The sequence below is a fragment of the Salmo salar genome, chromosome 01 (assembly GCF_965601325.2).
Source record: "Salmo salar chromosome 01, fSalSal1, whole genome shotgun sequence".
Lineage (NCBI taxonomy): Eukaryota > Metazoa > Chordata > Actinopteri > Salmoniformes > Salmonidae > Salmo > Salmo salar.
The window spans coordinates 131,887,880-131,903,858 of record NC_138291.1 but is presented as its reverse complement, the minus strand read 5'-3'; the positions used below and the strand labels follow the sequence as shown (position 1 = coordinate 131,903,858).

Genomic DNA, 15,979 nt, shown 5'->3' with positions numbered 1-15,979 from the left:
CAGCCCTACTCTAACACACCAGATTCTACAAATCAACTGCTCAACAGGACATTATTAAGCTGACGCAGGTGTGTTTTGAGCAGGGCTGGATCAAAAGCCTGCACAGCCAGGGGCCTAGCTCCCTGCATGGAGAGTTGACCACATGTTTTATACAGTAACCGTGCTGTATATTTGACTTTAAGGCGTTTTTCCCAGTGGTGTTGTTATGGTATTGAGTATCATTATACTAGCTAATGATTAATCCATTGGGGTAGCCTAAACAAATGCAGATAGGCAACCCCATCCTTCAGCCATCTTTAACTTTGCCACAATGCTACTACTTCCGTTAGGCTACAGGAGCATGCTCATTGCTAAAATGGCACACCTGTCTCATAATACACTACATGACTGAATGCTCATCGATCATCTAATTCCAAAATCAGAGGCATTAATATGGAGTTGGCCCCCCCTTTGCTGCTATAACACCCTCTACCCTTCTGGGAAGGGTTTCCACTAGATGTTGGAGCATTGTGGTGGGGACTTCCTTCCATTCAGCAGCAAGAGCATTAGTGAGGTCGGGCACTGATGTTGGGCGATTAGGCCTGGCTCGTAGACGGCGTTCCAATTCATCCCAAATGTGTTCGATGGGGATGAGGTCAGGGCTCTGTGCAGGCCAGTCAAGTTCTTCCACACCCATCTCAACAATCCATTTCTATATGGACCTCGCTTTGTGCACAGGGGCATTGTCATGCTGAAACAGGAAAGGACCTTCCCCAAACTGTTGCCACAAAGTTGGAAGAACCGAATCACCTACAATGTCATTGTATACTGTAGCATTAATATTTCCCTTCACTGGTAGGGGTGTCCACACACTTTTGTAAATATAGTGTATGAGCCATGTAGACTATAGCCTTTGGTGAAAGAGCCAGCCCTAAAAATACTACCTTTTGCCAACTTGACTTTGTCTCGGGCCTAACAACACCCGTGCCAATATATCCTCCAAACACCAGCTTCAAGGGCATTATCACTTAAATGGAGAATATTTGTGACAAAAATAAGTGGTTAAATATGTGTATTTAATACGTATTTGTGTGCGACTGGGGACCGCATGAGTCCATAATCATCTCTCTCTGTCTATGTCTCTGTGTCTCTGTCCAGCCTGATCTCATGCATGCACTGGCTTATTGGAACCAGTGGCGTTGTCTCGCGTGGTAACGTGCACCCCATTAACCCGGCCCTTTCACCGCCTCTAACCTGCTACACTGCTATCCCCTGTATACAACCTCCATTCACCACTGCCACTTGTGTCTCGGGCTGGGCAATATATCAAATTAATTTAATATGTTTTAGTGCGATGTTCCAAATGCCGTTAATGCAAGTATCAATGTTTTTATATTTTGTAGTTTATATGAGCGTTTGTCTTTATGGACTCGTCTCATTCGCTCCTTCTGTGCAGTGTGCACCTTCCCACTCGCACACAGGCACCAAGCCCCTACCACTTACAACTACAAAGATGAAGTGGGCTTGTGCTTGAGAGATTGTTTATGAGACCTGTGTTAGTTTTCTATAATGCCTGATGCCAGAAGTTAGTAAATATTAGTGGATATTGTGCATGGTTCTGGTAAAAAAAATTACATAAAGGGCATTTTCATAGAGAGACTTGAAAGCAGATCAGTGATTATTGAAAAAAGCTGGTTAAACTATTATTTTGATTAAATACTGTAACATTTTTAGTGGTTCTTATGATTGTGGAACACCTATTTTTCTATGACATTTTTTATTCAACATTTATTTTGACAGAGAAGACATATTGAGACCTAGGTCTCTTTTCCAAATGTTCCCTGTATAATACAATCTAAAATACACATTAAACACAATAGATACTGTTTATATATCAGACCCCTTCACTATTCTAAAATGCATTAAATACTTTTTTCCCCTCATCAATCTAAACACAATACCCCATAATGACAAACCAAAAACAGGTTTTTAGAACTTTTTGCAACATGGGGAGTTTATCCCACACGTCTGCAGATCCTCTTAAGCTCTCAGGTTGGATGGGGAGCGTCACTGCACAGCTATTTTCAGGTCTCTCCAGAGATGTTTGATCGGGTTCAAGTCCGGGCTCTGGCTGGGCCACTCAAGGACATTCAGAGACTTGTTCCGAAGCCACTCCTGCGTTGTCTTGGCTGTGTGCTTAGGGTCGTTGTCTTTTTGGAAGGTGAACCTTCGCCCCAGTTTGAGGTCCTGAGTTCTCTGGATCTCTCTGTACTTTGCTCTGTTAATCTTTCCCTCGATCCTGACTAGTCTCCCAGTCCCTGCCGCTGAAAAACATCCCCACATCATGATGTTGCCACCACCATGCTTCTCTGTAGGGATGGTATTGGCCAGGTGATGAGTGGTGCCTAGTTTCCTCCAGACATGACGCTTGGCATTCAGGCCAAATTGTTTTATCTTGGTTTCATCAGACCAGAGAATCTTGTTTCTCATGGTCTGAGAGTCCTTTAGTTGCATTTTAGCAAACTTCAAACAGGCTGTCGTGCCTTTTACTGCCTTTTACTGAGGAGTGGCTTCCATCTGGCCATTCTACCATTAAGGCCAGATGAGTGGAGTGCTGCAGAGTTGGTTGTCCTTCTGGAAGGTTCTTCTATCTCCACAGAGGAACTCTGGATGTCTGTCAGAGTGACTATCTGGTTCTTGGTCACCTCCCTGACCAAGGCCCTTCTCCCCTGATTGCTCAGAGTTGATTTTGAAGGATCTCTAGGGCTGGGCCGTGTAGGCTTAGTCACCTGCTGGGTTAGGTTTAGATCATTACACATGTTTTTTTAGATTGTCACCCAGGATAATAACTTCGAATTTTAGTAAAGGGAAATGGATATCAATAAAGTTATTTTTAATTGAATGGCCACTCCACCACCTCTACCCTGTCTTATCAGCTCTGAACAGATGATAACCCTCCATATTAATATCAGAGCCCAGAATGTCCCGAGAGATCCAAGATTCAGTCAATACCAGAATATCCGGATATGTCTGCATAACCCAGATCTTGATGTAATCTAGTTTAGGAAGTAAGCTCCTAATGTTCAGATGCATCAACCTAAGTCCTTTAACGAATTTTAAAGTCGCAATTTTAAATTCCAACTCAAACAAGCTAGGTTCAATAGGCGGTTGCAGACCCTGTCTGATGGTTGATATTGATATAGTTGTAATGACTATAAGATTGCATAGAACTGCACCATTTGGTCTTTCCCTAATAGTAATAGAGGAAGGAAAATATTGGAATTGCTTTTCCAAGGTTAACACCATATGGCCTGAGGCTGCAGACAATGTCAATACGAGGAACTCTCAGAGTAACCAATGATGGAATGTTAGAAACGGACTTACATGAGCTTTGATCGCTATCATGCAACAGCCCAAGGCCTCTACGTGATTTGAAAACCAAGGGGGTGTTCAAGTTTATGGAATTCACATTTGAACTTAAAGCACTGGGTGAGCAGACCACAGTGGACTCATCTTTTGAGTTAACAATAGCAGATCTAAGAGTGGAGTTCAAATGAATGGGTTAAAGATTACAACTGACAACACCCCTAGTAGTATAGACAAGAGTACGATGATAATGCTTAGAAAGGATGGGAGGTACTATCTGAACGGGGCTTGGTCTGTCTCCGAGTCAATGTCTTAATGCAGTCTTGAAATATGAAGAGGGGGTCCAGGCTCCTGGGATGGGAGGTCGGGTTGGATGGGAAGGACAGGTGTGAGGGGAGAGGTGACTTCACTAGGGAGATCAGCCCTTGATCAGTCAGAGATATATTGTGGTGAGGCAGTGGCACAACGACCAGGCTGAGGAGTAGAAAAGGAAAAGGTCTTAGAGGGGGACCTGTCCAGGATACGCTGCAATGTCTCAATTTGCTTCTGGACGTCCAGCTCAGACATATATTCCTCAATAAGCTGACAGTTTCCACATTGGAAATTTGGCCGGCCAATATTATCCAGAGAACTGTGTGAAATAGGTGCAGCTCCTACATGGGATGGAACATTCACCATAGTCTCTGAACGTGGTTGCTGCCAATCTGGAAAAAGTCAGTTTCCCCTTGTGGCAGAAAGTGGTAGACTCATTTTGGAACAATTCTGTTAAAATCCATGTAAATAAAATAGGTTGTTGACTAATCAGCTAAAAGTCAATCAATCCACACAGTGAGATAGTTAGATTGAATCACACAGTTTGTAGGATCACCACTGTTATAGGCAGCAAGCCAAAACCCAACCACAAGCTAGTGTTGGGTTCTAGCTTGAAATATACTTATTCATGTTACTGTACTAGAACTTATTGATTACTTTACATATCTAATGAATGTATATGTTGGGGTCAATGGACAGTGCATAAGAACTAGGTGTATGGAAACATACTGAGTGAGGAATGGGGAGTGCCGAAAGTTTACATTTGGTCAAAACATGGTATTGTTAAATCTCGTGGCTCCTAAAGAGGGAGGCAAAGGTCTACAGTCTGGTTTCAGTCACTGATAAGGTAGGACAGTCGTGGATAAGGGAAGAGCGAGGAATTCGGCCCGAGGTCAGGTCAGATGATGTGAGAAGGAACAGTCCTATCCCACACACATATACTTCCATGCCCATGAAGGTTCTAGCATGAGGCAGGGCCATGACTACACCAGTGAGAGGAACAAATTAAGTTCATGACTAGCAACAGAGGTATTGGCTGTCTAGATGTGCAAGGAGTTGACTCCGCCTAGTAGGAGGGTATAAATATATGTGCTTGTGTAAACATGTCTTTGTCTTTGCAGCTGTTTGACCCAGTGGGTGAATAAACTTGGTTTGAGCTTTTTCTAGTTTTTACTCCGTTTGTTCAGAACCTAACACTAGAAACCAGCCAGCACTAGGACCCACAATAAACACACCCAAGGCGCCAAACTGGCCAACATAACAACAGCAAGGAAAGAGTGGTGACTTACTCAGTGCGATTAAATGCTGGGGCCGATCAAAACAGCAACGCAATGGAGGCCGTGTTAGCAGTATTATAGCCAGGAGAGAAGCACCTTGGAGGGGATGTAGTTTCCAGTACAGGCCGGTGGAAAGCTGGGAGGGTGGCAAGCGCTACACCTAAAAGCTTTTCAGCTATTTAGTTTAGAAGTAATTTTACAAGCCCTGAATTTATTAGATTATTCCTGACTGTTTGAAATGCAGTGTATTGACCTTTTAATTTAGCAACAAAGCTTATGTAGAGAAAACAAAACAAATGAATTGAGATTTACAGTTGAAGTCGGAAGTTTACATACATCTTAACCAAATACATTTAAACTCAGTTTTTCACAATTCCTGACATTTAATCCTAGTAAAAATTCCCTGTCTTAGGTCAGTTAGGATCACCACTTTATTTTAAGAATGTGAAATGTCAGAATAATAGTCGAGAGAATTCATTATTTCAGCTTTTATTTCTTTCATCACATTCCCAGTGAGTCAGAAGTTTACATACACTCAATTAGTATTTGGTAGCAATGCCTTTAAATTGTTTAACTTGGGTCAAACATTTCGGGTAGCCTTCCACAAGCTTCCCACAATAAGTTGGGTGAATTTTGGCCCATTCCTCCTGACAGAGCTAGTGTAATTGAGTCAGGTTTGTAGGCCTCCTTGCTCGCACATGCTTTTTCAGTCCTGCCCACAAATTTTCTATTGGATTGAGGTCAGGGCTTTCTGATGGCCACTCCAATAGCTTGACTTTGTTGTCCTTAAGCCATTTTGCCACAACTTTGGAAGTATGCTTGGGGTCATTGTCCATTTGGGAGATCCATTTGCGACCAAGCTTTAACTTCCCGACTGATGTCTTGAGATTGTTGTTTCAATATATCCACATAATTTTCCTGCCTCATGATGCCATCTATTTTGTGAAGTGCACCAGTCCCTCTTGCAGCAAAGCACCCCCACAACATGATGCTGCCCCCACACGTGCTTCGCGGTTGGGATGGTGTTCTTCGGCTTGCAAGCCTCCCCATTTTTCCTCCGCTATGGCTCTCCGCTATCGTCTGGGCTTGATGTGCACAGCCGGTAATACACTCGTGTCAACTTAACGATGAGCATTATGGCCATACAGTTGTATTTTGGTTTCATCTGACCAGAAGACATTTTTCCAAAAAGTACGGTCTTTGTCCCCATGTGCAGTTGCAAAACTTAGTCTGGCTTTTTTTATGGCGGTTTTGGAGCACTGGCTTCTTCCTTGCTGAGCGGCCTTTCAGGTTGTGCCGATATAGAACTCGTTTTACTGTGGATATAGATACTTTTGTACCTGTTTCCTCCAGCATCTTCACAAGGTCCTTTGCTGTTGTTCTGTGATTGATTTGCACTTTTCGCACCAAAGTACATTAATCTATAGGAGACAGAACGCGTCTCCTTCCTGAACGGTATGACGGCTGCGTGGTCCCACAGTGTTTATACTTGCATACTATTGTTTGTACAGATGAACGTGGTACCTTCAGGCATTTGGAAATTGCTCCCAAGGATGAACCAGACTTGTGGAGGTCTACAATTATTGTGGAGGTCTTGGCTGATTTATTTTGATTTTCCCATGATGTCAAGCAAAGAGGCACTGAGTTTGAAGGTAGGCCTTGAAATACATCCACAGGTACACATTCAAATGATGTCAATTAGCCTGTCAGAAGCTTCTAAAGCAATGACATCATTTTCTGGAATTTTCCAAGCTGTTTATAGGCACAGTCAACTTCGTTTATGGTAATTTCTGACCCACTGGAATTGTGAATTATCAGTGAAATAATCTGTCTGTAAACAATTTTTGGAAAAATTACCTGTGTCATGCACACAGTAGATGTCCTAACCGGCTTGCCAAAACTATAGTTTGTTAACAAGAAATTTGTGGAGTGGTTGAACGAGTTTTAATGACTCCAATCTAAGTGTATGTAAACTTCCGACTTCAACTGTATATTGTCATTGGACCATAAATGTGAAAAAATCAAGATATGATTTTTAGGCAATACTGGTCTTATATCTCTACTCTTGTAGAAGAGCTTATTGTAAGGGTTGGTGTTATCTGTGTAGCTTACATAATGAATGTGATAGCTACTTACTCTCACTGATTCCTGGCTGTTGGTGTGGTGGTAGTTTTGTTGTTCTTGCTGTGCTCTTCTTGGCATGCAACTTCTGCTGATGACTTAACAAACTAACAAAGCAGAGCTCCTCAAATTACCTTCTAAGTCCGTGCAGAGAGGAGGATCGTGAACTCCACTGTCTCTGACCCAGGATAAACTCAGAGAGCTAAACAGAGCTATTTAAATCTGCTATGTCACTGGCAGGAGCAGGCTGCCAAGAAGACACCCACTACAGTGGTGTGTGTGCGTGCGTGCGTCTGTGCATTGTGTGTGAGAAGGACTGTTCATGCCACACAGGCTGACCCAGTCCTTGCCCCTGTCTGACCTCTGACCCATTTTTGTGTGTGTAGGTGCGATACCGTAGAGACCACCTCTCTGGCCGGCAGCTCCAGCACTTCCCCATGCTGGATGACCTCATGAAGGACATGTGTGATGGCGCCGCTCTGCTGTCAGTGGTGCACTTCTACTGCCCCGAATTTATGAGGCTAGAGGGTAGGTTGTCTTCTAACTGCCTTGAACTCATGAGTTCAGAGGTGTCAAGCATACCGGATCCGGCCTGCGAGCCGATTCAATGCTGGTGGTTTGAGTAAAAAAAGAATAACTCAATCTACATTTAAATTACTACAACCGAATAGGAACTGTGTAGAGATGATAATAGACCTACATGTATAAAGTCTCTTCACTTGAATCATCAAAGCGTCAAGCATTGAACATTTAAAAAAGGATGGTTAGAGGACAATTTTGTGCAAATTTTGACAGCAAGGAAGTATTGCCTATTTTCAGTGCGGCTCTCTGGACCTCGGTGAAGACCGAATGCGTCCCACGGGGAAAAATTTGTTACATACCCCTGGGCTAGAGGGTACCCAAAGGAGGACGGAAAATGGGTGTCCTCCGGCTACACCATGGTGCTACCTCAAAGAATGCTGTTGAGGCTACCGTAGACCTTCATTGCAAAACAGTGTCTCAGCGAATAACTTTTTAAACTTCTCACTCTATTCTAAATATGCACCATTCTGGTTTTAGATCTGGACATGTGATGTGGTAAATTGCCTAGATCATAAAATCATTGTGCTGCCCTATTTATAGACCTTTCCAATGCATTTGACATTGTTGACCATTCCCTACTCATTCAAAAACTGTCTGAAATGGGCCTGGACAAGGAGTCTTCCAAATGGTTTAAGAGCCATCTGACAGATGGGACACTGTGTGCTTTCTGATGGTGTCAAGTCTGGTTTCCTCGATATTAAGAAAGGTGTACTGTATTAAATGCTGTAATATTAATCTGTATGCAGACGACACGGTTATGTATGCCATTGCACCGACTTGACCAAGCTATGTTAGAGCTGCAATCTGATTGTTGCATTACAGAAAGCCCTTGTTGATTTAAAACTTGTACTTAATGCAGGCAAAACAAATATATGTTCTCTAATCTCTCTGATGGGCTACATATTAAATAATCGGATGGCTCTCTCATCAAGCTGGTTCCCGCCTAGAAATATCTGGGCGTCTGGATTGATAAAGGTCTAACGTTTAAAAAAAAAAAGTGTGATATGATAGTTAAAAAGCTAAGATTTAAAATGGGCTTCTTTTTTAGTAATAGATCTGGCCTCTCCATGAACAGAAGGAAGCAGATTGTACAGTCAACTTTCTTGACAGTTCTTGACTCTGGTGACACCATTTACCAGAAGTTGCCAAACGTCAGCCTCGAAACCTTAATGACTTGGAGAAGATCTGCAAAGAGGAGTGGGACAAAATCCCTCCTGATATGTGTGCAAACCTGGTGGCCAACTACAAGAAACGTCTGACCTCTGTGATTGCCAACAAGGGTTTTGCCACCAAGTACTAAGTCATGTTTTGCAGAGGGGTCAAATACTTATTCCCCTCATTAAAATGCAAATAATTTTATAACATTTTTGACATGCGTTTTTCAGGACTTTTTTGTTGTTATTCTCTCTCACTGTTCAAGTAAACCTACTTAAAATTATAGACTGATCATTTCTTTGTAAGTGGGCAAACGTACAAAATCAGCAGGGGATCAAATACTTTTTTCCCCCACTGTATGTAGAAGTTGGATGGAAGAACACCCAGTGCTGCTTACCTGAGATGCCATCATCACAGTCCTTCTTCGTAGGTGTCCGCTATGACTTATTTTGTGTCGGAAAGAAAGGCTGAACAGTATTGGTTGTAGCCAAACTGACACTCAAATAATGGCTGACAAATGGAGAAGCATCATCCATACCTCCCACTAAAGCCCGCTCACAGCTGTTGGGTCCAAAGTGCAAACGAAGAACTAGTGTTTCAATCAACAAAATTCAAATGCAAAAAAAAAAAAAAGAATCACTGAAAGCAAAGGGGGCAGTCTAGCCAAAATGGGTTGTTGATAGCGAAATTCCATTTTTGTTTTGTTTTCAAATACAATTTTTGTTTTGTTTTCAAATACAATCAAAATAAACGTCCCTTTTTCAGGACCCCGTCTTTCAAAGATAATTCGTAAAAATCCAAATAACTTCACAGATCTTCATAGTAAAGGGTTTAAACACTATTTCCCATGCTTGTTCAATGAACCATAAACAATTAATGAACATGCACCTGTGGAACGGTCATTAAGACACTAACAGTTTACAGACGGTAGGCAATTAAGGTCACAGTTATGAAAACTTGGGACACTAAAGGGGCCTTTCTGCTGACTCTGAAAACACCAAAAGAAAGATGCCCACGGTCCCTGCTCATCTGCGTGAACGTGCCTTAGGCGTGCTGCAAGGAGGCATGAGTACTGCAGATGTGGCCAGGGCAATAAATTGCAATGTCCATACTGTGAGACGCCTAAGACAGCGCTACAGGGAGACAGGACGGACAGCTGATCATCCTCGCAGTGGCAGACCACGTGTGATAACACCTGCACAGGATCGGTACATCCGAACATCACACCTGCGGGACAGGTACAGGATGGCAACAACAACTGCCCGAGTTACACCAGGAAACCACAATCCCTCCGTCAGTGCTCAGACTGTCCGCAATAGGCTGAGTGAGGCTGGTTTGAGGGCTTGTAGGCCTGTTGTAAGGCAGGTCCTCACCAGACATCACCGGCAACAACGTTGCCTATGGGCACAAACCCACCGTCGCTGGACCAGACAGGACTGAGAAAAAGTGCTCTTCACTGACGAGTCGCGGTTTTGTCTCACCAGGGGTGATGGTCGGATTTGCATTTATCGCCGAAGGAATGAGCGTTACACCGAGGCCTGTACTCTGGGGCGGGATCGATTTGGAGGTGGAGGGTCCGTCATGGTCTGGGGCGGTGTGTCACAGCATCATCGGACTGAGCTTGTTGTCATTGCAGGCAATCTCAACGCTGTGCGTTACAGGGAAGACCCCTCAAAGAGGTACCTTTCCTGCGGGCTCATCCTGACATGACCCTCCAGCATGACAATGCCACCAGCCATACTGCTCGTTCTGTGCATGATTTCCTGCAAGACAGGAATGTCAGTGTTCTGCCATGGCCAGCGAAAAGCCTGGATCTCAATTCCATTGAGCACATCTGGGACCTGTTGGATCGGAGGGTGAGGGCTAGGGCCATTCCCCCCAGAAATGACCGGGAACTTGCAGGTGCCTTGGTGGAACAGTGGGGTAACATCTCACAGCAAGAACTTGCAAATATGGTGCAGTCCATGAGGAGGAGATGCACTGCAGTACTTAATGCAGCTGATGGCCACACCAGATACTGACTGTTACTTTTGATTTTGACCCCCCCTTTGTTCAGGGACACATTATTCAATTTCTGTTAGTCACATGTCTGTGGAACTTGTCCAGTTTATGTCTCAGTTGTTGAATCTTATTTTCATACAAATATTTACACATGTTAAGTTTGCTGAAAATAAACGCAGTTGACAGTAAGAGGACGTTTCTTTGATCCTTTATATTGGGCAGACAGACCAGTTCCCTACCTCCTCCCGCTGCCACCTGCCTCCTCCATTTTTGGGGTAATTCTGTATTCAATTGGTTGTACTCTTGGATTGAGCAGACCTTCCCGTACAATTCTGATAACTCCATGAAAGACAACTCTACCATTCCAATTTACAATATAATTTTAGAACAAAATACCCTTTTCAAACATCTTTCCCATAAATACAGGTATTTTATCAACCAGCACATTTGAGTTCAGCCATAATATTTTTTTTTAATATTTGTTCTATCTTTTCAGGAGGATGAAATTTAAATTGTATCCAGCTCTGCATTGCTTGTTTGAAAAAGATAGATACTTTGAAAAAAAAGTATAATTTTCAATTCATTGAAAATGAGACATGGCAATCTGCACAAAGGCCATTTTTAAACAATAGATTAGCTTTTCTTAGTAATCTACTTGAGAACCATTTAGGGTTCAAGTAAAACTTTTGAATAAGTGAAGCTTTTAGAGAGGTTTAGTGCTTTTATATTTAAATCTCAACGCACCCAATTCATATTCATTATATAGATAGGCATGCTTTATTTTGTCTGGTTTAGCATCCCAGATAAAGCTAAATATTTTTTGCTCATATGATTTGAAAAACTTATCACGAATCTACTGCCAATATTTGTCTATGGAGATTGCATGGCTGTGTGCAATTGCCATATACACCTGTCAGTAACGGGTGTGGCTGAAATAAGCAAAATCCACTAATTTGAAGGGGTGTCCACATACTTCTATGTAATGTAGTGTATATGGACACCATTTAATTTTTTTAAATATATATACATTTTTTAGGAACTCAGTCAGGGTCTCAACTTACTGTTGAGAATTAGCATAGTAGAATACACAAGGTGCAATTTCTAAACTTGATTGTGCATCAGCAGTTCAAGCTCTCCCCATGCTTGTTCACGCTGCTCATTGGTAAGCGAATGCACCTTCTACCTGTCTACCTCCCGCTCGTATAGTGTGTGTGCAGCCAGGTTCCATACAGTGAGCAAGTCCTCCGCTTTCACTCTGTTTGCCGTACTGGTGTGTGACTTGGGTGTGTGTTTGCCATTTCACTGGCTATGCTTGTCTTGGGATGCGGGTTGTGTTTGCGAACACACTGTGGCTCATAGCCAGCCTTTAGAAAATTCCTGTCTAGAGAGACACGGAAGACCAGGTAGCCTATCTAGCCTGTAGTTTCAAATGGAGGTCACGAACAAACATTTTCAATGCTGAATGAGCTGTGTTTATTTTTGCTCTATTCTGGGACAAGGTGGACCATCCGGACTTTCAATGTAGCAAGGTTTGCTTGCAGAGGACTACAGGGGTGAAGTGCCTACTCTTAGCCAGCTTACACAAGCTACTGGGGAATCAACATCCCCCTACTTTCTCTTTCTCTTCTACTCCAGTAGCTGGAGGCCGCTCTGGCCTAGTGGGAGTGTCGCCGTCGAGTCATCTCCACAGCCGATTGGCCGGTGCTCTGCAGGGATCCCTCCCCAAAGGGGTCTCCCCCTTCCCCGGAGAATGGAGTTAGTATGATGCTTCTGGATGACTTAGGGTAGGAACAGGAACATCCACTATCTACCAGCCATGGAGGCACGTCACTCGCCGTGGAAGTTGAAAGCGGCGGCCTTTGGCAATAGGGGCCTCCTTGGCGGTGGGAAGCACTGACCAGATACAGACTTCAAAGAGCTTCGCCACCCTGGATCCAGAGGTTCCGACGCCTTCATCCCTGGGGGTTTCCGCTTCGAGATTGGACCCAGAGGTACCTGCTCCTTTGTCCCCTGTTCTGTCTCCCTCTCCGGTGGCTTCTAAGCTGAATGAGGCTTTGTTAGTTATGGCTATCGGTTAAACAGGCCAAATCAAACTACTTCCTTAGCGCTAGGGCAGACTCTGTTAGTGATCCCTCGAAATTCAAAAAATCTGTTAATTCACTGAAGCCGAGTAATTCCTCTACTTCTCTGCCTAAGCAAGTAGTTTTAGACACATGCGTCATTAATCAGCATTTTATCTGAGCTGGTTTCTTATTTGGTATTTCTGGTCTTGGCCAGTCAGTTGACTGTGCTTCCCACATACAGCCTCCAGTTGCTTCAATGGATGATCAGTCAATCTCACGTGACTTTGGAAATGGTAGTCAGGGTTTTTCTTTTTGGCAACTCAGAAGTTCTTGCTGCCTTATTAGCTATTGACACCAAGAAGTCATTAGGGGCTGATAATTTGGACCCATCTTTGCTTAAGTATGCAGCATCCCTCATTGATGGCTCAGTAACACACTTTTTTTTAAATTAAACTTTAGTATCAGGAAGTATTCAAAATGTGTGGAAAGCAACTTTTGTGCTGCCACTCCATAAGGGCGGGGATAGTAGGGATCCCGATAATTATCAATCCTTTTTCAGGCTCTCTTGTCTTGAGAAAATCCTAGAATCATTGGTCATCAAAGAGCTATGTTATTATCTATCTGTAAATGTTATTCTTAATGTTAATCTTTTTGCATTTTTTATTATTAACCCCTCCACCACACCCCATATACATTTTACATACATGGTACTTTTATATAAAGCATTCACATAAAAATAATACATTACCAAACATAAGCTCTTTAATCCCCCCCCCTCACCCACTCTCAGCCCATACCAGCTATCACCATAGACCACCCTCATTTGGTTTCCATGTGCCATATATTTTTCAATTGTGCTGTGATGTTTTACATACATTTTGAACCTTTCTAATCGTATAGTATCCACAGATTGTGAGCTAAAGATGAAAACATTTCCTACAAGTATTATTATTAAATTATGTTATTTATTGACTGACTATGGCTTTCCAAATCGCACAACACTGCTATTTGTAAGGTACATTTTAAGTGCATGTTGTGATATTTTTTTTTAACCATTCCTGAACCTTTGACCAGAAACAAGCTACATAGGGGCAATACCAGAATAAATGATCTATTGATTCTGTCCCTTCGCAGCAAAATCTACAGAGCTGAGATTGTCGTATGCCCCATATATATAGCATTCTGTTGGCGGCAAGAATTTATATAATAATTTAAATTGAAAAACTTTAAGTGTTGAATCAAGTGTTGTTTTTTGTACCAGTTCATAAACCATGTGCCATGGAATCGGTACATCTAAAATCCTTCCCATTTACTTTGCAACCTGTACGGCGCAGCTGTCAACATTTTTGTCCTAAAATTAAACTGGTATATTTTTCTATTTATGCTAATTCCTTTCAGCCAATTTGTATCTTTAATATAATACAAGTTCCCTACCTTTACCACTTGCCTCAATTTTTTTTGGTAATGCTGCAATCAGTTGGTTGTAAATTTGGATTGAGCAGATATTCCCATATGTTTTAGATAGCTGCATATGTGTCAACTCCTCCATTTTCTGTTCATAATATCATTAATAAACGTAATACAATTTTTTTTTTAATTTTTCCATAAAGAATTATTTTTTATTAATCAATATATTTGAGTTTAACCATAACATTTGTTGTAATATTTGTTCTGTCTTTTCTGAAGGATAAAACTTAAATTGTAACCAGCTTTGCATGGCTTGTTTAAGTAAGGGTGATACTTTAGATTAAATGTATTTTTCAATTAGTCAAATGAGAAGTTGTAGTCTGTATATGCAATTTTTTTATTTTTTTTTATCTACTGGATAACCATTTTGGGTTTAAGTATAACTTATTTGTGAGTGAAGCCTTTAGTGAGAGGTTTAAAGCTTTAATATTTAATCATTTTAGCCCCTCAAACTCATTCATTGAATAAATAGGCACGTTTAATTTGGTTCTGGCTTAGCATTCCAAATAAAAGGAAATATTTTTTGCTATATGATTTAAAAAATAAGTCGTATATTATCTCCAATATATATCGTCCATGTAAAAAACCTGTCTGATCAGGATGAACAATTATTTGGTAAAACCTTTTCTATTCTATGTGCTATGCATTTCGCCAGGAGAGGCCTCCAGTTTTTAAATGGACTGGATCTTTATACTTACCACCTGCGTACTGTTTTAGTATTAATGAAATCAGACCTTGTTGAGTACCTGAAAGTCTACCATTTTTATAGTAATTAAAACATGCTAATAATGGATCTTTGCGTACATCAAAAAAGGTCTGTTTTTTTCCAGACTGAAAAGATGTTTAAAAAAGTTCCTCTTCTGTAAGTTGGCCTTCACACAGATCTTTCTGTAAATTTGTTAATTTTACATCATTATTATTATTATTATTATGAAAGAAATCCTTACAGTTAACATTATTCAGTGTAAATGGAGGAGACTGAAAAGAAAGCATATGCTTAAAATATTTTCCTACTTACAAAATATTATTTGGTGAATAATGGGTGACTCCATTTGTAACGAGTTTCTGTAAATTATTTTTGGTAGCATTTCTATGTTGAAGATTGAAGAACAATTTCGCATTTTCCACAATTTTCCATCCAATTGGCTTTATTTTTGTAATACATTACACTTGATGGTTCTTGAATAAGTACCTCCATTTCTTTTAGTTTTTCCTCTAACCTATTTTTTGCCTCTATAATACAGTTCCCATTACGATCTACCTGCACTGTTATTTCCTTTATTAGTGTAACGGCTGTCGTCAAAATGAGACCAAGGTGCAGCGGAGGATGTGTTCATCTTGAAAGACTTTAATGGACTAAATGAACACTTACAAAATAAACCAAAAAACGACCAGCAACAGTTCTGTCAGGTTGTAAAACTAAACAGAAAACATTCACCCACAAACCCCAAAGGAAAAACAGGCTGCCTATGTATGACTCTCAATCAGCAACAACGATCTACAGCTGTTCCTGATTGAGAGCCATACACGGCCGAAACAAAGTAATACACCAACATAGAAAACGGAACATAGAACGCCCACCCATGTCACACCCTGGCCTAACCAAAAATAGACAACAAAAAACCCTCTCTATGGCCAGGGCGTTATAATTAGTCT

The 15,979-nt window shown here is 41.6% G+C and overlaps 1 protein-coding gene across 1 annotated transcript in view; it reads left to right on the top strand.

Moving 5' to 3' along the window:
- The window catches only part of LOC106560554 (calmodulin-regulated spectrin-associated protein 1-B), a 166,610-nt gene that overhangs the window by 89,875 nt on the left and 60,756 nt on the right, over window positions 1-15,979 (top strand). The window contains exon 6 of the mRNA XM_014123552.3: window positions 7,442-7,583. Within this exon, the coding sequence (XP_013979027.1) occupies window positions 7,442-7,583 (142 nt within the window). The remainder of the gene's footprint in view (window positions 1-7,441; window positions 7,584-15,979) is intronic.